Source organism: Canis lupus, chromosome 25, assembly GCF_003254725.2.
Source record: "Canis lupus dingo isolate Sandy chromosome 25, ASM325472v2, whole genome shotgun sequence".
Lineage (NCBI taxonomy): Eukaryota > Metazoa > Chordata > Mammalia > Carnivora > Canidae > Canis > Canis lupus.
In genome coordinates this window covers 18,241,529-18,264,761 of record NC_064267.1, presented here as the reverse complement: position 1 = coordinate 18,264,761, position 23,233 = coordinate 18,241,529, and the positions used below count along the sequence as shown (strand labels likewise).

Below are 23,233 nucleotides of genomic sequence, written 5' to 3'. Positions count from 1 at the left end.
GTAGAATTCAACAGTGAAACCCAACTGCTTTCTGTTTTGGAAGATTATTAACTGTTGATTCAATTTTTTAAAAGATACAGGCCTACTCAGATTGTCTATTAGTGTTTCTGTGATTTTTGACACATGGTTTCTTTCCAGGAATTAGTTCATTTCATCGGGCTATCAAATATGTGGGCATAGAATGGTTCAGAGTATATCTTCATTATCTTTTCAATATCCATGGGCTCTGTAATGATGCCCCCTCTTTCATTTCTGATGTTAGTAATTTGTGTCCTTTCTCTTTTTTCTTAGTTTGGCTAGAGGCTTATTGATTTGATTGATCTTTTTAGTGAACTAAGTTTTGATTTTATTGATTTTCCCTACTATCTGCTTTTCAGTTTATTTGATTTCTACTCTAATTCTTATTATTTTTCTTCTGCTAATTTTGGATTTGCCTTTGTCTTTCTAGTTTTCTAACATGGAAACTTAGATGATTGATACTAGATTTTTTAAATTTATGCATTCAACACTATAAATGTTTCTCTAAGCACTGTTTTGCTGCATCCCAGAAATTTTGGGAAGTTGCATTTTAATTTTCCCATAGTTAAAAATATTTTTAAATTTCTCTTGAGATTCCTTCTTTTACCCAAGTGTTATTTAGAAGTATGCTATTTAATCTCCATATACTTTAGGAATTCCCAATTATCTTCCCATTATCGATTTCTAGGTTAATTCTACTGTGATCTGAGAGGAGACATACAATTTTTATTCTTTTAAATTTGTTAAGGTATATTTCATGACCAACAATGTGATCAATCTGGGTGAATGGTCCATGTGATCTTTCTTTCAGAAAGGGGAAGGAGCAGGAGGAGAGGAAGAAAGAGAACCCCAAGCAGGCTCCATCCCCAGCACAGAACCTGATGCATGGCTTGATTTCACATCCCTGATAACATGACCTGAGCTGCAATCATGAGTCAGACATTTAACTGACTGAGCCACCCAGCTGCCCCATGGTCCACGTGATCTTGAGAAGAATGTGTATTCTGCAATTGTTGGATGAAATAGTCTATTGATGTCAATTATACCCAGTTGAATGATGGTATTGTTAAGTTCAACTCTATCCTTACTGAGTTTCTGCCTGCTAGATCCACCCATTTCTGATAAAAGTGTTGAAGTTTCCAACTGTAATTGTGGATTCATCTACCTCTCAGTGCAGTTCTAGCCATTATGTATTTTGATGCTCTATTGTGAGGCATATTGAAAGTTAAGGATTGGTATGTATCCTTGGGGGAAATGTCCCCTTTATAATTATGGAATGTCAAGAAAAAAGGGAGATGGCAGAGTAGTAAAATCCTGAGCTCACCTCTTCCCATGGACACACCAAGGCTGTAACTACATATAGAGAAATTTTCTCCGAGAAAGTCCTGAAGACTAAAAGAACAGCTCTTCCACAAGCTGACGACATAAAGAAAAAGCCATAGCATTGGAGGGGCAAACACGCTGTCTAATCAGGAACCAAATTCCTGGCATGGCAACTTATAAACAGGATGTCACTGGCATAGAGGTATCACTGAGGAGTGGGAGTTCAAGCTTCATATTGGGCAATCTCTGCCCTGGGGGATCTAAACCAGGTAGATGAGCTTCCAACATGACTGGCTGTGAAAATGAGTGGGGCTTAACTCCAGGAGAGCCAGAGGGCTAGAGGAAACCAAGACTCTACTCTTAAAGATCTTGCACATAATCTAGCTCCCTCCAAGATCCAACACAGAGGCAGCAGTGTGAAAAGGGCCTGGGCCAAAAGTGAAGACTTACTGACTAATTTTGAGGTATGTGCCAGAGGGGCAGGGATTTGCAGAATTTTCTCTGGGAACAGGACGACTGATGGGTGCCATTTTTCTTGCCCTCTTTTAGCCTAGCTAACCTCATGCTGATGTACACCAGTTCTGATACTCTACATCTAACATGCTAGCACTGCTCACCCCTTGAAAAGCAGTTTTTGCTCTGCTGCAACCAGTAGACAGCCTCAGCAGGGAACATCACTCCTCCAAAGCAATTCCTGCTCTCACAGAAGGAAAGCCAACCTGGCCCAACAGCACACCCACACTAGTCATAGCCAAGCATCAGAGTCAGCCCTGCCCACCAGTACATGCAGCAGTCATGGCCCAGTCACAATAGTAGGGCACATGTAACCCATACGGCGGACACCACTGGACTGGCTGGTTCTGGTAATCAGGGGGAAACTGTACCTTCTATGTAAGACCACTACTTTCAAAACCAGGAGATGTAGCTGACATACCTAATATATAGAAACAAACACAGAGACTCAGACAAAGTGAGGAGACAGAGGAATGGAATATGTTCCAAACAAAATAACAAGACAAAAACCTCAGAAAAGGAACTAGACAAAAGAGAGGTAAGCAATCTACCTGATATAGAGTTCAAAGTAATGGTCATAAAGCTGTTCACCGAACTTGGGAGAAAAGTAGATGAACTCAGTGAGAATTTTAACAGAAAATATTCAAAAGAACTAATCAGAACTGGTTCTTTGAAAAGCTAAAATTGATAAATCTTTAACTAAACTCATCAAGAGAAAAATATAAAGGACCCAAGTAAATATAATTAGACACGAAAGAGGAGGAGGCAGAACCAACATGATGGAAATACAAGGGATTATAGGCAACTACTACAAAAAATTATTTGGAACAAACTGGACAATTTAGAAAAATAGACAAATTTCTACAAATATACAATCTGCTAAGACTAAATCAGGAAGAAATACACAATCTGAACAGACTGATTACTAGTGGTGAAATTGAATCAGTAATCGAAAAGCTCCCAACAAACAAAAGTCCAGGATCAAACTGTTTCATTGGTGAATTCCATCGAACATTTAAAAAAGAGTTAATGCTTATCCTTCTCAAACTATTCCAAAAAATTAAAGAGGAAGAAATGCTTCCAAATTCATTCTACAAGACCAGCATTACTATGATACCAAACCAGACAAAGACACTACGAAAAAGAAAATTACAGGCCAATATCTCTGATGGACAAAATGCAAAATCCTCAACAATACATACTAAAATATTAGCAAACAAAATTCAATAATACATGGGAAGGATCATTCCCATGATCAAGTGAAATATATTCCAGGGATGCAAGGATGGGTCAATATTGGAAAATCAGTCAATGTTATTCACTACATAAACAAAATGAAGTATAAAAAAATCATATGATCATCTTAGTAGATGCAAAAAGAGCATTTGACAAAATTCAACATGTATTTATGATAAAAATTCTCAACAAAGTTGAGTATAGAGGGAACATATCTCAACATAACAGAGGACATTTATGAGGGGTGTCTGGGTGGCTCAGTTGGTTAAGAGACTGCCTTTGGTTCAGGTCATGATCTCAGGGTCCTGAGATTGAGCCCCATATCAGGCTCTTTGCTTAGTGGGGAGTCTGCTTGTTCCTCTGCCCCACCCTTTACTCATGCTCTGTCTCTCAAATAAATAAATAAAATCTTAAAAAAAAATTGAGGCCATATATGATAAACCAAAGCTGACATCATACCCAATAGAGAAAAGGTGAAAGCATGTCCTCCAAGATCAGGAATAAAACAAGGATGCTGACACTCATCCCTATTATTGCAGATATCCATGAAAGATCTAGACAAAGCACCACACAAGAAGAAAAAAAAGATATTCAAATTGGTGAAGAAGTAAAACTGCCAATATCTGAAGAAGACATACTATAAGCAAAAAATCCTAAATATTTAAGGGTGCCTGGGTGGCTCAGTCCTTAAAGCCTCTGCTTCTTGATTTCAGCTCAGATCAGGATCTCAGGGTCCCACATCAGGCTCCCTGCATGGAGCCTGCTTCTCCCTCTGCTTGTGTCTCTGCCTTTCTCTCTCTCTCTCTGTGTCTCTCATGAATAAATAAATAAAATCTTAAAAAAAAGAGGAAATAAAGAATCTTAAATATTTTTATTTTTTTTTTAATTTTTTTATTATTTATTTATGATAGCACACAGTGAGAGAGAGAGGCAGAGACACAGGCAGAGGGAGAAGCAGGCTCCATGCACCGGGAGCCCGACGTGGGATTTGATCCTGGGTCTCCAGGATCGCGCCCTGGGCCAAAGGCAGGCGCCAAACCGCTGCGCCACCCAGGGATCCCAATCTTAAATATTTTTAAATATGAAAATTAATAAATGAATTCAGTAAATTCGCAGGATACAAAATTAATATATAGAAATCCATTGGTTTTGTTTCTTTAAGATTTTATTTAGATATGAGAGAGAGAGAGCATGAGTGGGGTGAGGGGGAGAGAGAGAGAGAGAGAGAGAAGCAGAATCCCCACTGAGCAGGGAGTCCAAGGTAGGGCTTGATGTGGGACTTGATCCCAGGACCCAGGGATCATGACCTGAACTGACCTGAAACATGACCTGAAAGCAGATGTGTAACCAACTAAGCTTCCCAGGCGCCCCTCTGTTGTGTTTCTATACGTTAATAATGAACTAGCAGAAAGAAAAATTAAGGAAACAATCCCACTTAATATTGCTTAAAAAGAACAAAATACCTGGGAATAAATTTAACCATGTGGGTAAAAGATCTATACTTTGAAAACTCTAAGACATTAATGAAATAAATTGAAGATGACAGAAATAAATGGAGGGGGATACCATGCTCACAGAGTGGAAGAATTAAAATTGTTATTATGTCCATACTACTCCAAGCAATCTACAAATCCTATGTAATCTCTATTAAAATACCAATGGTATTATTCACAAAACTAGAATAAATAATCCTAAAAGTTGTATGGAACCAAAAAAAGACTTCAAATAGCCAAAGCAATCTTTTTAAAAAAAAAGATTATTTATCTAGGGCAGCCCAGGTGGCTCAACGGTTTAGCGCCACCTTCAGCCCAGGGTGTGATCCTGGAGACCCGGCATCGAGTCCCACATCGGGTTCCCTGCATAGAACCTGCTTCTCCCTCTGCCTGTGTCTCTGCCTCTCTTTCCTCTCTCTCTCTCTCTGTCTCTCATGAATAAATAAATAAAATCTTAAAAAAAAAAGATTATTTATCGGATGCCTGGGTGGCTCAGCAGTTGAGTGTCTGCCTTCAGCCCAGGGCATGATCCTGGAATCCCAAGATCGAGTCCCACGTCGGGCTCCCCGCGTGGAGCCTGCCTCTCCCTCTGCCTGTGTCTCTGCCTTTCTCTCTCTGTGTCTCTCATGAATAAATACATAAAATCTTTTTTAAAAAAGACTTTATTTATTTACTTATTTATAAGATATCCACAGAGAGAGGCAGAGATATAGGCAGAGGGAGAAGCAGGCTCCCCATGGGGAGCCTGATGTGAGACTCAATCCTAGGACCCTGGGACCGCAATCCAAGCCAAAGGCAGACACCCAATCACTGAGCCACCCAGGCATCCCAACAATCTCTTTTAATTGGTGCATTTAGATCAATGATGTTCAAAGTGATTACTGGTATAGTTGGGCTACTACATCTACCACATTAGTTACACTTTACATTTGTTGCCCTTACTCTTCATTCTTATTTTTGTATACCAATCTTTTTCTGCCTTTGGGGGATTAATTGAGAGTATTACAATTCTATTTTCTCTCCTTTTTAGCATATAAGTTGTATTTCTCTACTTTTTTAAGTGGTTGCTCTAGAGCTTGCAGCATACATTTACAGATAATCCATGACCACATTCAAATAACACTGCACTTCACAAGTAGTGTGAATGACTTCTAATAATAAAACAATCCTGATTCTTCTTCCCATCACATTTATCATTGCTGTCATTCATTTAATTTATACATTAACATATATTTTTATGTATAATTGCATACATCGTTACTATTATTTTGAACAAATCTATTTAGAGGGGAGAGGTGGGGAGAGGGAGAAAATCTCAAGCAGACTCCCCGCTGAGCACAGAGCCCTATGTGGGGCCCAATCTCATAACCTTAAGATCATGACGTGAGATGAAATTAAGAGTCGGATGCTTAACCAACTAAGCCACCCAAGCACCCCTCTTTTTTTGAGAGAGAGAGGGGGAGGGGCAGAGGGGTAGAAGGGCAGAGGGAGATGGAGAGAATCTTAAGCAGGCTCCACACCCAGCGCAGAGCCCAATGCAGGGCTCGACCTCATGACCCTGAGATCATGATCTGAGCTGAAATCAAAAAGCAGAAGCTTAAAGGACTGAGCCATCCAGGTGTCCCAAAGTGCCACTCTTTTAATGTTTTCTTTTTTTTTTTAATTTTTATTTATTTATGATAGTCACACACACAGAGAGAGAGAGAGAGAGAGAGGCAGAGACATAGGCAGAGGGAGAAGCAGGCTCCATGCACCGGGAGCCCGACGTGGGATTCGATCCCGGGTCTCCAGGATCGCGCCCTGGGCCAAAGGCAAGCGCTAAACCGCTGCGCCACCCAGGGATCCCCTCTTTTAATGTTTTCTTTAAAAAAAAAAAAAAAAAAAAAAAAGATTTACTCATGAGACACACACACACACACACACACACGGGAGTGGGGGACAGAAACACAGGCAGAGGGAGAAGCAGGCTCCCCGCAAGGAGCCCAATGCAGGACTCGATTCCAGATCCCAGTATCATGCCCTGAGCCAAAGGCAGACACTAAACTGCTGAGTCGCCCAGGCGTCCTGACAGTAATGGATTCTAATCAATAGAATTAAATAAGAATCTGTGAATCCATACAGATATAAATCAAATAATTGCAGTCCTGGGGACTCAGAAAAAGCCTCCCAGAGAAAGTGAGATTGAACCACTTGTCTGGCTTTGCTTCGCCCAGTGGCTTTGGACAACACAAAGGAACTGGCCACCACATCCCTTGGCCCTTTAACAGCCCCCTCTACCCTGTGCCTCTGAGGTGCCTCAAGTGGTAATCCACAGCTCAGGGACCCATTTCCACAGTCCATGCCACAACCAGAGGCTGTGACTAAGTTGTTCAGGTCCCCGAACACCTAGCCTTCTCTATGACCCTTAGGGAATGATGCCCTCAGATCCAGAGACAGCAGACAACACTGTCCCACTCCCGGCCTGGGCAAATGGCGCTAATGAGGTAGTGGCTCCGAACCTAGAGGAGGTAAAGATAGGCTGGGCAGGAAGGACCAAGTGACATGATTGGTACCAACCAGCTGCAATTTGCCTTAATGGGACTCCACAAATCAATATTGTAGCCAGAACCTAGGAAGGGCCAAGCTGAAGTGATGGACCTCTGGGGTCAGCAGCCCAGTGTGGAGGGTGTCCAGTGCTAGGGTTTCCAGTGGAAGGGTGTGCCTTGGCATTCTCCAGCACTTGTCAGCCCAGAACACCTGCCCTGTTCCAGGACTCCTTTCAGAGGCCTGAAATCTCAGATGCTCCTCTGCAGAAGTCTCTACATGCCCACAATATTAACAACATTTCCTTACATGGGGTTCCCTGAGGGCCTGATCAGACCAATGCATCAAAAATTCCAAGGCATTCTGTACAGGGAATACAAATCTAGGATACCAGTGAAGCTGGTGACTTACTGGATAAACAAAACTTCACCCATAAAAGGGAGACGATTCAGGACCTACCAGTTTTTAAGGGTTCAATGGAGCTATTTAGGGAGAACACAAAGAGATCACATTGGATTATACAGTACAAGGAAAGCAATATGAATCTGCAGAGAGTTATGATCACAATTCAAACCAGCCTTAATAATAGAAGAAACACTCCTGCTTAGAATCCTAGAGCTCTATCTTTGGCACTACCTCTTTATCATGCCTTTTGCCTGTTCAGAAATGGCCTGTATGAAGATGGATCTCAGCCTGTTGTAACAAAGATTGGGTGCTCTGGGCCTCCCCAATGCCTTTTAACGTTGTCAATTATCTCCTTGTGAATTACAAAAAAAAAAAAAAAAAAAAAAGATTTCTAGATCTAGATATATACCTATATCTAAATATATATATCTAGAACTATATGTCTATAAATATCTATATATATTATATTATTTATAGACATAAATATACATATACACACACCATTTCCTCAAACTTATCAATTAACACAAAGCAGTGTTATGCACTCAAATAAATAAGCAAGTAAAAATAAGGGAGGAGAGGAAACAGAAGTAAGTTAGAGGCATAACTTACACAAAACCTGGAGTCATGACAAGATCTGTCCCACAGGAAAACAGGAAGAAGTTTAGAAATGCAAGGCTGCGAAGGATGTGATAGGAAGTAATCAAAGATGAAGCTCATAGTGGCTGGTAGAGCCCAGCAGTAAATGTCCTTCTGTACTAAGCTCAAGAGCTGTTGTGTCCTCTCAAAATTCATATATTGAAGTCCTAACCCTCAGTGCCTCAGAATGTGACTATATTTGGAGATGAGGTTTTAAAGAAGTAATTAAATTTAAATGAAGTCATTAGGGTGAATCCTAATATGATATGAAGGTGAGGTTAGGACCCAGATACACAGAAAAAAGACTGTGAAGACAAAGGAAGAAGACAGTCACGTGCAAGACACGGAGATAGACCTCAAGAGAAAAACAACACTAAAAAAAAGAGAGAGAGAGAGAGAGAGAAAACACTGCTGACAGCTTGATCTTGCACTTCTACCCTCCACCACTGTGAGGAAATAGGTGCTCTTTAAGGCACCTAGACTGTGGTACTTTGTTATAGCAGCCCTAGCAGACTAATACAGGAGCTAATAGAAGTATTAAGGCAGGAGACTGGACAAGCTTGCCTTTGTTTTTTAGGTAGTAGAGTGAAGGACGGGCAATAGTGGAGAGACACAGATACCAGGGAGATATATCTTGTATAGGAAATTATGGCAGAAGGGTAAGAAAAACATGATTAGCCTTGGACCAAAGGAATAGTGGGAATGTAGAAGAAAGGCTTATTTCAAGAAAAAATGGAGGAAAAATCTGTAGGATTTGATCTCTTGTTGTCTTGGCAGGGGGAAGGTAGAAGGAGAAGAGACATGCACTATAGAAAGAGCCAAGAAATTGAGAAAAGCACCAGAGTGTCACCTGTGTATATGGACTATTTTAATTAGGACTAAAATTAGAACAGGGGCACCTGGGTGGCTCAGTTGGTTATGCATCTGCCTTTGACTCAGGTCATGATCCTAGAGTCCTTGGATTGAGTCCCACCTCAGCCTCTGCTCAGTGGGGAGCCTGCTTCTCCCTCTCCTCCCTGCTTGTGCTCTCTCTGGCTATCTCTGTCAAAAAAAAAAAAAAAAAAAAAAGGAAATAAAAGAAAAGGAAAAGAAAGGAAAAAGGAAAAAGGAAAGGAAACAAAAGAAATAAAATTAGAGCAGAGGCAGCTGAGGTATATTACCTCAAGGATAAACCAGAAGACAGGTGAAGTGAGTCAACCCTATTAGCTTTAGGACTTTGAGTCAGGATTCTGAAAATGTTTGGTTCAGAGCATTGGCATATTGGAACTAAAAAGACAATCCCAGCATCAAAAATTATAAAATACAGGGCACCTGGGCAGCTACGTTGATTAAGCATCTGCCTTTGGCTTAGGTCATGATCCCAGAGTCCTGGGATCAAGTCCTCCATCAGGCTCCTTGCTTCTCCCTATTCCTTTGCCTGTCACTCCCCCTGCTTGTGCTCTCTGTCAAGTGGATAAACAAAATCTTTTTTTTTTAAGATTTTATTTATTTATTCATGAGAAACACGGGGAGGGGGAGGGTGCAGAGACACAAGCAGAGGGAGAAGCAGGCTCCATGCAGAGAGCCCAATGTGGGACTTGATCCTGGTACTCCAGGTTCACGCCCTGAGCCAAAGGCAGATGCTCAACTGCTGAGCCACCCAGGCATCCCAACAAAGTCTTTTTAAAAAATTATAAAATACATAGTTGTAAACCTAATTGATGAGATAAAAGACTGCTACGTTGAAAACTACAAAACACAGGATCTTCTTTGAAACAACTAAATTGGTTGGTTTGGTCACAAATTAGGAAAAAATATATTCCACTTCATATTTAGAAACTAAAATGAAATAGAAATAGGTTGTTACTTGTTATACACATATAATTAAAAATCCATCTCCTGCAGTGCCTGGGTGGCTCAGTCTGTTAAGTGTCTGCCTTTGGCTCAGATCATGATTTTGGGGTCCTGGGATTGAACCGTGTCAGGCTCCTTGCTCAGTGAGGAGTCTGTTTCCCCCTCTCCTGCCCCTCCCTCCTGCTCATGCGCTTGCGTTCTCTCGCTCTCTCTCTCCCTCCTTCCCTCTCTCTCTCTCTCAAAAAAAAATCCATCTCCTAAATTAAATTTAAGGCCTATAGAGAGTGGAAGGTAATAAAACACAGTATATACATTAGGTATGCATAAAAAATAGCTACGGAACTTGTAGAACACAAAAATTCAGCAGTGGCAGGTAGGATTTTATTGTCATAAGCAGCAGCAAAAACAGAAAAGAGGAAGCACACATATGCCAAATTTGGTTGCAAGGAATCAGTTCCCCTGGCCCAGTGTTTCTCAAAGTGTGATGTGGTGACAGCCTGCACCAGAATCCCCTACAGTACAGTAAGAGTACAGAATAATCCAGGGCCATACATCAGACAGTTGCAGTTTAAACAAGCTCCCAAAGTCTTTCTTAGGCTCCTTGAAGTTTAAGAACACTTCTCCACATCTCTGAAAACAGTAATTGTTTTTCTGAGAAAACTGTAGGAAATATTGGTCTATACTAGCAGCAAATTAAGGATAGCCCACAAGAAACTTAAGTGAATGTTCTGAGATTATAGAGTCTAAGAAAGCCATTTTTTTTCCACTTTAATATTTTGAGCTTTGAGGAAGGTATATCAAATATATAACCTTATTTATTGTTTAGTAAAGAAAAGATGTTTCTTAGGTACCTGGGTGGCTCAGTGGTTGAGCGTCTGCCTTTGACTCAGGTCATGATGCTGGGGTCCTGGGATCGGGTCCCACATCAGGCTCCCCGTGGGGTGCCTGCTTCTCCCTTTGCCTATGTCTTTGCCTCTCTCTGTCTCTCATTAATAAATACATTAATTAAATCTTTAACAAAGAAAAGAAAAGCTGTTTCTTGGAATGAAAGAGTTCTTCCTACCAAAAAAAAAAAAAAAAGGTCAAGATATAACATTCATTCTTCTATTATTCTTTTCATAAATAAACTCAATTCTCTATAGGTATGTTTTGTTTTGTTGTTGTTTCTGAAACAAAATGGGAATAATGAACACATGTGGATACCGTGCTTAATTTTTGTGTTTTCCGTTTTCTTGGCCCTCTGAATATGCATTATGTTTCACAGACTCTCATAGGTCCTCCTGCTCTTTATTGAGTCTGCTTATCACCCTTTTCAAGGAACCTTGACCATTCTCTGCATCAGATGGCACAGCGTTTGTCTGTAAACTTTCCATATGCCTCCCTAGGCTAATTGTTTTCATAGTAATTGTAGCTTCTTGTATCAGAATGGTCATTCCAGGGTTCTCCAGATGAGGAGCACATACCAATCTTTCATTAACTGACTAAATTTGTGAGTGTGATGTAATTTTTTAAAATTTATTTATGATAGTCACAGAGAGAGAGAGAGAGAGAGGCAGAGACATAGGCAGAGGGAGAAGCAGGCTCCATGCACCGGGAGCCCGACGTGGGATTCGATCCCGGGTCTCCAGGATCGCGCCCTGGGCCAAAGGCAGGCGCTAAACCACTGTGCCACCCAGGGATCCCATGTGAGTGTGATGTAAGTGAAACAAAATTCTCTTTTTTTTTAAACCACCGGATCCACAACAGAATGTTTTCTGAGGTCTATCAAAGAACTACTAGTTCCCCAATTCTAAGGGTTCAACACTTTTGCAAGTGTGTGCACCTGCTACTCAGTCATGAGCAATCAGTGGACATGAAGCCTGCTGACAAATCAATATTGTACTTCAACACATCTACTCCCATTATTCAAGTTGTTTCCCATAGCAGCTATCCCTTGGGTGTCTCCATGGGTAGGAATCATGTGCTCTAAGTTCTAGATCTTTATCATTAGTCATGGGCATCGGGTTGATGGGCCACTGACTGTGATCTCCATTTCTTTTTTTATTCTTAAATAGGTCCCCCATTTAGGGGCACCTGGCTGGGTCCCAGGTTAGATGTAGAACTTAATTAAAAATAAGATAAGGGGTGCCTGGGTGGCTCAGTTAGTTAAACGTCTGCCTTCAGCTCAGGTCATGATCCCAGAGTCCTGGGATCAAACTCCACATCTAGCTCCCTGTTCAGTGGGGAGACTGCTTCTCCCTCTCCCTGCCTGCCACTCCGCCTGCTTGTACTCTCATATGCACATGTACGTGTTTTCTGTGTCAAATAAATACAATCTTTAAAATAAATAAAATAAATAAGGGGCACCTGGGTGGCTCAGTCTTGTTAAGCATCTAACTCTTGATTTCAGCTCAGGCTGTGGTCTAGTGATCATGGGATCCAGCCCTGCATCAGGATCTGTGGAATCTGCCTGTCCCTTTCCATCTGCTCCTCCCCCAGTGCGATCTTTCTTCTCTTAAAATCTTAAAGTCTTCCATTTCACTTTCTCTTTTAAGGCACTATTTTAAGGCACTATATGTTGTGTTTATCCATTCTTATATTCCCTTTTGGTCTTTATTTTTGACATTTTTATTTCTAATTTTTTCTTGACACCTGTGCCTTCATTTTTGAATTTTTCTAAGGCCAATCAAATTATGAATCATTTTATTTTTTTCTTTTTTGAATCTTGTTTTGAAGTAGTATGTTGCAGTCTTGATGTTTTCTGAGCATATCTTTCTTTCTTTTTTTTTTTAAAGATTTTATTTATTTATTCATAGACACAGAGAGAGAGAGGCAGAGACACAGGCAGAGGGAGAAGCAGGCTCCATGCAGGGAGCCCAACGTGGGACTCGATCCTGGGTCTCCAGGATCACACCCTGGCTGCAGGCGGCGCCAAACCACTGCGCCACCGGGGCTGCCCTGAGCATATCTTTCTAGCGTATTTTTATTATCCTTTGGATTTCTTATTCTTTTTTTCTTATAACTTGGTTGGGGATTGGCCTTGATATTTCTGTTGCTTTTTTTGTAGGTTTAATTTAGATGCCCTGAATTATTAGGAAGTGTATTTCAAGGTAGCTTTTGTACTTCAAAGAGCTTTCATCTGTTGTCTTTGTGTAGTGTTTAAAAGCTATGTCAAAAAATAAAAAAATAAATAAAAAATAAAAGCTATGTCAACCTGCTTTCTGAGGATTACCTGACTTTGTTCCCATTTTACATGTTTATCAGGACCTCTTTGCTTGTTCCTAATCTGCTTAAATTTTTATTTCCTTGTGTGGGGCCTTGTCCTTGAAGGGACCCCTGTTTAGTTTTAGGAATTTGTAGGGTCTTCCTACAGACTCCTTACACTCATCAGTTACTGAATTAGGAAAACACCTTCCAGTTTGAGTTCTTGGATTGCCCTGCTGTACCTTTCAGTGAATACTTGTTGGCTCTCTTGGGATTGGTTCTTCTATTCTCAGGGGTATATTCTTCTATACCCCTTGCTTTGCTTTTCCTCATTTAAAAGGTTGAAACCAATTTGTCAGAACACTCATTTATTGTAGTAAAAATGTTTTTTTAATGGGTTTTCGGTTTTGCTATTTGCTTTTTTACTGGTGATTAGGAATAATCCAAAAATTACGCTGCCAGTGCTGCTATCTCTTTGTTTTCAATTCTGAAGGAAGGCCAATTTGCTGGTCTGTTTTTAATTTTTATGCTTACTATATTTTGAGTCCTAAGAAATGTGTATTCTGAGGTCATGAAAATATTTTCCTGTGTTTTCTTACAGAAGTTTTGTTGTTTTTCTTTTCATATTTAAGTCTGCGATCAATGTTGAATACATTTTTGTGCATGGTGTGGATAGAGTTTACTTTTTCATATGGCTGTCCAAATCATCTAGCACCATTTATTGACAAAACTATGAATCATCCTCTCTTCGCTAAACTGCAGTAATACCTTTCCTGTAAAGGTAAACCAGGTGTTTATGTATGTGTAGTTTGGTTTCTGGGCTCTCCATTCTACTCTACTTAATGGATCTATTTGTTATCCTTTCCACAAAATCAGACTTAACTAGTTTTACAATATATATTGATAGGGCAGGGTAGGTAGATCCTCCACAAATTTGTCTCAAGAATGTGTTGGCTAACTTTTTTTGAGATTTTAAGTAATTGCCACACTCCATGTGGAGCGTGAATTTACAACCCCAAGATCAAGAGTCACATGCTTTACCGTCCAAGCCAGCCAGGCACCCGTTTGGCTATTATTCTAAGACTTTATATTTCCTATAAATATTAGACTCAGTTTGTTTCCACCAAACACAAGAAGAAACAGATTTTGACTAAGATTGTGATGAATCTACATCAGTATTGGGAGAACTGACATATTTTATGTTAGTATCAAGTCTTCCAATCTAGAAAAAGTTATTCTTGTTTTCTTCAATGTTTTATAGGCTACTGTAGAGTTTATGCGTCTGTTTTACTATATTATTTCCATGTACTTGATTTTTTGATGCTATTGTAAACAGCATTTAACTTCATTTTCTAATTGTTTATTGTTAATATATAGAACTACAATTAACTTTTAAATGTAAAAAAATTTTTTTCAACTAAGCTCTACACCCAACATGGGGCTTGAACTCACAACGCTGAAATCAAGAGTCACATGCTCCACTGATTCAGCTAGCCAGGCACCCCAGAAATACAATTTTAAAAATATATTGGCATTACAATTAACTCGTTAAATTCTCTTAATAATTTTAATAGTTTGCCATAGATGCTTTTAGTTTTTCTCCAGAGACAGGAATGTCAAATGCAAATTAATTTTATTCTTCCTTGCCAATCTTTACCTGCCTTATTAAACTGACTAGAACTTCAAGCAACATTGAGTAGAAGCAGTAACTGTAATTTTTGTCTTGTACTAAAACTCAGAGAAAAGTGTTATCTCACTATTAAGATAATTGTAGGTTTTTTTGAGGTTCCCCCTTTCCTAATGTTTTCCTCTATTCTTAGTTTGAGTTTTTATTATGAATGGTTATTGAGTTTTATCAAAAGCTTTTTTTCCTATCAAGATGGCTTCTATTGCTTTTGTGTGGTAAATTGTACCAACCAACTGCAAGTGTTAAACTAGCCTTTTGGGCAGCCTGGGTGGCTCAGCGGTTTAGCACTGCCTTCAGCCCACGGCATGATCCTGGAGACCTGGGATCGAGTCCTATGTCGGGCTTCCTGCATGGAGCCTGCTTCTCCTTCTGCCTCTGTCTCTCTCACAAATAAATAAATAAAATATTTAAAAAATAAAAAAATAAACTAACCTTTTATTTCTGAAATAACCCTATTTAGTTATGATGTATCATTCCTTTTATTACTGGGGTCCATTTCTAATATTTTGGTTAGTATTTTAGTATGAAAGAGATGGCCTGTAATTTTTTTTTCTTGTATTAGTCTTGTCAGGTTTTGTTGTTAAGGTATTTCTGGCCTTGTAAAACAAGTTGGGAAATACCCTTTTCTTTCTATTCTCTGGGATCAACAGAGAATAGATTTTAAGATTGGTATTATTTCTTCCTTAAAGAAGATTTCACCAGAGAAAGAATCTGAGCCTAGTTTTTTTTGTGTTAAGGCTTGTAACTGGGGATCCCTGGGTGGCGCAGCAGTTTCGCGCCTGCCTTTGACCCAGGGAGGGATCCTGGAGACCCGTGATCGAATCCCACGTCGGGCTCCCGGTGCATGGAGCCTGCTTCTCCCTCTGCCTATGTCTCTGCCTCTCTCTCTCTCTCTGTGACTATCATAAAAAAAAAAAAAAAGGCTTGTAATTTCAGTCAATTTCTTTAATAGAGACAGGGCTATTGAGATGTTCTTCTTGGGAAAGATTTCTTTTTTTTATGTAAGTGGCTTCACTGGGTGTGATGTACAGTTTTAATTCATGACCCTGAGATCAAGACCCAAACCTAGCTTGAGTTGGACACTCAACAGACTGAGCTACCCAGGTGCTCCTCCTGGGACAGATTTAAGAAGTTGTGTTTTTCAAAGGATGTGCATACTACATCAAGTCTGTCAAATTCTTTGATGTAAGTTATTCATAACCTTCTTTTTTTTTTAATTTTTATTTATTTATTTATGATAGTCACAGAGAGAGAGAGAGAGAGAGAGGCAGAGACACAGGCAGAGGGAGAAGCAGGCTCCATGCACCGGGAGCCCGACGTGGGATTCGATCCCAGGTCCCCAGGATCACGTCCTGGGCCAAAGGCAGGCGCCAAACCACTGCGCCACCCAGGGATCCCATAACCTTCTTTTTTTAATGTCCATAGGATCTCTGTGAGTTTTTTAAAGTAATCTTCAGATCCAAAATGGGGCTCAAATCACCACCCTGAGATCAAGAGTCACATGCCCTACCGACTGAGCCAGCCAGGAATACCTTCAGTGGTTCTTGATAGTGATTATTTTTGTTTTTTAAAATCAGTTTTACTGGGGGATTATTAATTTGTAAGCAAATGACTTACGAAAGTCTTTTTTAAGTCAGCTTAAAACAGGGGACTTGAACTCATAATCCTGAGATCAAAATTTGCATGCTCTATGGAGCCAGCCAAGTACCCCATGAAAGTCTTTTTAACATCTAAATGTGTATTAGTCCAATTTCCCAGGCTTTAAGTTTTCCTTGCTTTATATATCTGTAGAAGCAAACTGGATTAACTGCTCTTCATTCTAGATCTGACTTCATAATTATGTACTCTCCACGTTTAAAATCCTGTTGCCTTAAAAAAAAAAAAAAAATCACAAGCTTCTGAAAACCATGTCCTCAGTATTACACCATTATTTTCCTAAACTAACATTATCAAAAACAAAGATTTAGGTAATTGCCTTAGATTTTTCTTTTAGCTATAGCTAAATTCTCAAAATCTTTTATCTTTTTAAAGATTTTATTTATTCGTGAAAGACAGCGAGCACTGAGCACATGAACAGAGGAGGGGCAGAGGGAGAGGGAGAAGCAGGCTCTCCACTGAGCAGGGAGCCTGACTCGGGACTTGATCCCAGGATCATGATTTGAGTGGAAGGCACATGCCTAACTAACGACTGAGCCACCCAGGCACCCCTGACTCCCAAATTCGTAATCTCATCCTAACACAGTCACACTTTATAATTCAAAATTAGGGCAGGCCAGGTGGCTCAGTGGTTTAGCGCTGCCTTCAGCCCAGGGCCTGATCCTGGAGACCTGGGATCGAGTCCCATGTCAGGCTCCCGCATGGAGCCTGCTTCTCCCTCTGCCTGTGTCTCTGCCTCTTTCTCTCTCTCTTTGTGAATTTAAAAAAAAAAAAAAAATTAGCACTATTCTACTACAATTTTGTACTTCATGTTGTTTTTGTCTACAACCTCTCCTTCCCTATTATCTGCCATTCATGATTACAGCTACTTACTTATAATGTGCCAAGGAGCTGGGAGTTTTGAACTGAAAGCAATGGGGAACTTCAAAGCTTTGAAACATAAGAGTGACATGACCTAAAATGATAAAGCATTACTCTTTCTACAGAACTTGATTGAGCTCTTTACTTCACTTTTTCACTTTTGCATCCCATGTAAGCAAATTGTATCTTGTACATATAAAAAATTTATGAGTTTTATTCATCCTATGTGAAATGAGAAAACCAATAAATTGCCATTTCCTAAGACTATTATTCTGAATTGTCCTGAATATTTTTTTTATATTGAATCAGTGGTAGAGGTTTCCTAATGCCTTTTCTCAATGAAATAAAAAGGTGAAAACAAACCATAGGTACAGTCCAGATCAATAACAAATCCTTTAACTAAGGAAGGAGATGATAAGCAAAACTTGACATGTCTTCTTCCTTCCTTCTATAGTAAGAACAGTTTTACAATTAAAAAGAAAATTTGATAATTGGAAAAAAATTATTCCCCTGCATAGAGATATTTTTATAACGTTCTGAGTTTTTTCCCCTCAACATTTCATTATGAAAAATTTCACATACCAAAAAGTAGAATGAGATTTATAATAAACACGGATAAACCTAGCATCTACATCTTTTGAATTTTTCACATTTAATTCATAACTACGTGAAAAGCTTATGGTGCCTTATAGGTGTGCAGTATGTTGAAGATACAAAAGAACTTAAAGGAGAAGATTTAATTTTGTTATCTCAATGGATAAATTTGATATTTTTAGCAAATTATCCTTAAGTAGCCGCTGGCTGATTTCATTACTTTATTTAAGATACCACTGATACAAGCGCTATCTAATATAATGTCATTCAATTACCTGTTAAATTTAATGAGATAATGGGCACATTGATCATTTGGAAAGGAACTTCAAAGTCTGTGTTACACTCTCTAGAGCATCCTCTCAGGCCTCCAAGAGTAAACTGGATTTTTGGAAACATCCCAAAGCTTCATTCAGATCCAACTCTTAAAGAATCTAAGAGTCCAGTTGTCAAAAAACCAAAATGGTTATGAATCAATGAGAATGGTTTTCTTAGGTATTCTAAAAATAGTTTTATGCACTGGCATCACTGACATAATATAAAAGTACTCCTAGTGTCACCCCACCAAAAAGAACGCAACCTCTTCTTCTCTAGTTGTTGCTCGTATGCCATTTTGTTTCACAGCTTTGAGACAAAACCCAAGTATATGTTAAGAATTTAATATATGATTATGTTGGTATTTGAAATCAGATACAAAGGGAGGATTACTACATAAAAAGTGATGAGAATACCAATCATTTAAAAATGAGAGATCCTTGATTTTCTTTTATTTCTCAAATTTCAAGCATGCAGTCTCCTTTACAGGAAAAAGAAATTGCCACAGTACCTAAAGGTTGACTTAATATATTTTTAATATTTCTTATATTTGTATTAACATAAAAATAGGTATACACTCTTTATTTTTATAGTTCTCACACAAGAGCTAAAACATTTATAAATTAAGATCAATAAAATGCAAATCACTTTAATATAAAAAATAATGCTATTTCACTCAAATAATAAAACAATGTTTTATCTAAAAGAAATAAATCACAGGTATTTGGTTTAATAGCAAAAAGCTGCAGTTTCAGATTCCATTCTACTCTCAAACTGTTTCTGAATGTTTTTACTTTAATAATGACATGAATATTCACATAGTATCTTATTCAAACTAGTATTGATAAAGACTTTCGTTCCCTCTTTCAAAGTAATCAGAACAGAAAGTTAACCAAACATGTCAACTGTTAGCCCTCAAAAGCCAATTTTAAAAGGTGTGGAAAAAATAATAATTGCCTTTATTGGGACGCCTCAGTGGCTCAGCAGATGAGGTCTGCCTTGGGCCCTGGTTGTGATCCTGGAATCCTGGTATCAGGGTCCCTGCATGGAGCCTGCTTCTCCCTCTGCCTATGTCTCTGCCTCTATCTCTGTGTGGCTCATGAGTAAATAAATAAAATCTTTAAAAGCAATAAACAAAAAAACCCCAATTGCCTTATTGAAATCTGCATTACTACTGAATCCAATTAACTTTAGAATTTGGAACAGAAACATTCTTTACTATTTACTATTATACTTATTGCTTAACAAACTGTTCAAAGTTATAGGAGCCTCACAACACAAATGGTACTGACCATTAGGGTATAGATCTTTAATAAATGTAAGATCCTGTTATGTCTAGAACCACATGTATATTACATGTACAATAGCAGCACACCATCATTTTTCTCATTCTCATGTAATCCATGTTCTGCAGCTTCCATAGTTTTATTTTTTCTCAAATCAGATTTTAATTTTGAATACTTAACACTATTATTGATATGCATTTCACTTTCCTCATGTTTACTAAGAATATGTGATAAATGCTGCCAATCTTTGCACCCATTCTCATTCTTCAGTTGATTTTTCCCTTCCCCAAAGAGTTTGCAATACAAACAAAACACAGAATCTTTTGAAGTCGAATAAAGTAACCAAGATCTAGTGGTTTTATCACCATTTGGAAGAATTCGTGTGTAGTAAGTTTCTGAAAACTTCCTCCCTGTATTATCTTTTGGAAAGTTAAAATTTCTTACTTGAGGTGGATCATTTTCAACAAGAATGTCTCGTTGTTTAGTATTCAAAATTCGGGGCCATTTACCTGGGTCTGTAGAAAGTACAACTGATATAATGGAGTCTTCTGATTTTTTCTCTTCCAGTTGCTCTTGAAATTTATCAGCTATGGTTAACACAGAAGAAGGTAAAGTTACATCCTGTTTGATCAGTAAGGTATCTGTACATTCTGCCAAAACCTGTAGCTCTGAAGTCTTTTCTTTTTGTTCTGGTAGTCCCTCTTTTTTTTCTAAAAGAGTATTCAATGGTCCATATAATTTTCTTTCATTTTCTTCTCTAACAGCATTCCTTTTTCTGTTTTCTGATGCTGACGAATTTTTTGATTTTGTTTCCATCATCTGGGGAGAAAGACATTACAATTTTTATCTTAGAACTGTTACAAAGAAGGGCAACTAGGTGGCTCGTCAGTTAAGCGCCTGCCTTTGGCTAAGGTCATGATCCCAGCATCCTAGGATCAAGCCCCAAGTCCGGCTCCCTGCTCCTTAGGGAGCTTGCTTCTCCCTCTCCCTCTGCCCTATCCTTTCACCACTTGTGCTCTCACACTCTCTCTGAAATAAATAAATAAAATCTAAATTAAAAAAAAATTGTTAAAAGGATCAATGTATATACAAATGCCCAATAAACATGTGAAAAGCTGATCATCTGTCATCAAAGAAATACAAATCTGGGATGCCTGGATGGCTCAGTGAGCATCTGCCTTTGGCTCAGGTCCTGATCCCCGTGTCCTGGGATCAAGTCCCATGTCAGTCTCCTTGCAGGTAGCCCATTTCTCCTTCTGCCTATGTCTCTAGGTCTCTGTCTCTCTCATGAATAAATAAATAGAATCTTAAAAAAAAAAAAAAAATCAAAACCACCACATGCCACTTCACACCCACTATTATGGCTATATAATGACTAGTGTTGGCAAAGATGTGGAAAAATCGAAACTTTCCTAAGGTGCTAATGCAGATCTAGAATGATACAGGTGCCTTGGAAAACAGCCTAGCAATACCTTATGAACCACCAATATCGGAATGAAAATATATGTCTATACAGATCTGTAAAAAGTGTTCACAGCAACATATTCATAATATAATAGTCAAAATGTAAAAATAACCCAAATGTCCATTACTCATGGATAAATACAAAATGTGGGGGGAAAATGTGTGTGTTATCCATACAACAGAATATTATTTGGCAATAACAAGTGAAGTTATATGCTACAATATGGATAAGCCTTGAAAACAGTATGATAAGTAAAAACCAATCACAAGGTATCACATATGATTCCATTTAATTGAGACATAGAACTGATTTTAGAGTCAACAAAATAAAATTAAAAAAATTTCAGAATAACAAACATATAGTACACAATCTGAATGGTATCCTATTGGCTGTGATATCTTTGTATACAGCACAATTCCAAAGGTGCATTTGATAATGTTTAAAAAACTAAGAACTTTTGGACCCCTGGGTGGCTCAGTCAATTAAGTGTCCAACTCTTGATTTTGGCTCAGGTTGTGATCTTAAGGTTGTGAGATCACATTGGGCTTCATACTCAGTGCAGAGTCTGCTTGAGATTCTCTCTCTCTTGGTCCCTCCCCCTACTTGCTCTTTTTTTCTCTAAACTAAGTAAATCTTTAAAAACAAAACAAAACAGAACAAAACCCCAAACTCCACTCCCAAAAACCCCAACTAAAAGCTTCGTTTTGATTTAACCCTAAAAGCAACATTGGCAGCACTGAATTAAAAAAGCAGGAGCAAAAAAAAAAAGCAGGAGCAACATAATCAAATTCGTATTTAGAAACATTGCTCTGATTGTATTATAGATTTCTAACTGTAAGGAAGACCAAGGGTACAGAAACACTCAGGAGCTATAGTAGTTTAGTTCTGGCAAGACATGATGGTGGCTACATCTAAGATTGTAGGAGTAGAGATAGGATATAGTTGACCTATCTGAATTATTGGTAACTGAATGGCTCTGGATGCTAAGGTAAGGAAGAAGGAGTAAAGACTGACCCTAAGTTTCTGTCTGGGCATCTACCTGAATGGTAGGATCACTTAATTGATATAGGAAGCAGAATGAAAGTAAATTTGGAGTTTCAGTTTTAGAGAAGTATCTGACGTATTTGTGGAAAATTCAAATGGAGATTACAAATGGATTAGTCTGAAATTTAAAAAATTAGTATCTATACACAGAAGAAAAATTCAAAAACACCAAAAAAAAGGAAAAAGAAAATATATCTATAGATATATTTTGGAAGTTTATAAAAATCTATTAATTAAAACTTTGAGATTGGATGAAACCGTATTGAAAGAGTATATAAAAAAGCCAACAGAAGGCCAACGACTATAGTTAGTGATTTGTGTTTTATTTTATTTTATTTTTTGTGTGTGTTTTATTTTTTTAAGAATGCTATTTATTTTTTTTGAGAGAGAGAGAGAGGGAGAGAATGAGAGAGAACATGAGCAGGGAGGCTGATATGGGGCTTGATCCCAAGACCCTGGGACCATGACCTGAGCCAAAGGCAGACGCTTAACTGACTGAGCCACCCAGGCATCTCCAGTTAGTGTTATTTTTCTCTATAACCAAACCCAAGCATTGGTCTTGTTTCTCCTTCCTGAAGTTTCCCAGTAATGAATAGGTATTCAACTTGTTATAGTCATAATTTTCAGTGGATGGGCCATGTCCCAACTGTATGACCTTGGATAAGTTACCTGACCACTGAAGCTTCAATTTCCTTGGCAATAAAATGAGAGACTGTTGACATGATTAAATGCAAAAATACATGTAAAATTGTATCTGCCACCATAGTAAACTCATGTTAGCTATTATTGGCATAAACTTTAAGAAAGAGACCTGTGATTATTTGACAATCACCTAATACAGTCTAATAGCAAAGAACTAATAAGAGGACAAAGGTGGCTGATCCAAAGGGTCATGGGTTTTCTGCTTTATAGTCTAGGTTCCAAGATTAAACTGGTTGTATCTTTCCCTGTGTCTTCAGGCACTCTTTCCAGGAACATTCATCTGAGATTCTCTGAAAATGAAGTTCAAAAATACTCTAATACAGTACTACATCTCTCACAACCAACATTTTTACTGATGACCTGGGTGAAAACTGAAGCTAAAAGGCAGGTGAGATTGCCACCACCAATTAACTAAAGCCCCTTAAAAAACAGGAGGAGGGGATCCCTGGGTGGCTTAGCG

At 38.7% G+C, this 23,233-nt stretch overlaps 1 protein-coding gene across 26 annotated transcripts in view; it reads right to left on the bottom strand.

Moving 5' to 3' along the window:
* Positions 1 to 23,233, bottom strand: part of ZMYM5 (zinc finger MYM-type containing 5) — a 77,008-nt gene that overhangs the window by 16,128 nt on the left and 37,647 nt on the right. For 21 of the 26 annotated variants that reach the window (XM_025462783.3, XM_049101082.1, XM_025462776.3 and 18 more), the window contains one exon: positions 18,699 to 20,381. In XM_025462783.3, the coding sequence (XP_025318568.1) occupies positions 19,629 to 20,381 (753 nt within the window). In that variant the 3' untranslated portion in view covers positions 18,699 to 19,628. Of the gene's footprint in view, positions 1 to 10,869; positions 11,043 to 18,239; positions 18,396 to 18,698; positions 20,382 to 23,233 lie in introns of those variants that run through there. The other 5 variants (XR_007405818.1, XM_035716082.2, XM_035716076.2 and 2 more) reach the window with 4 other exon arrangements.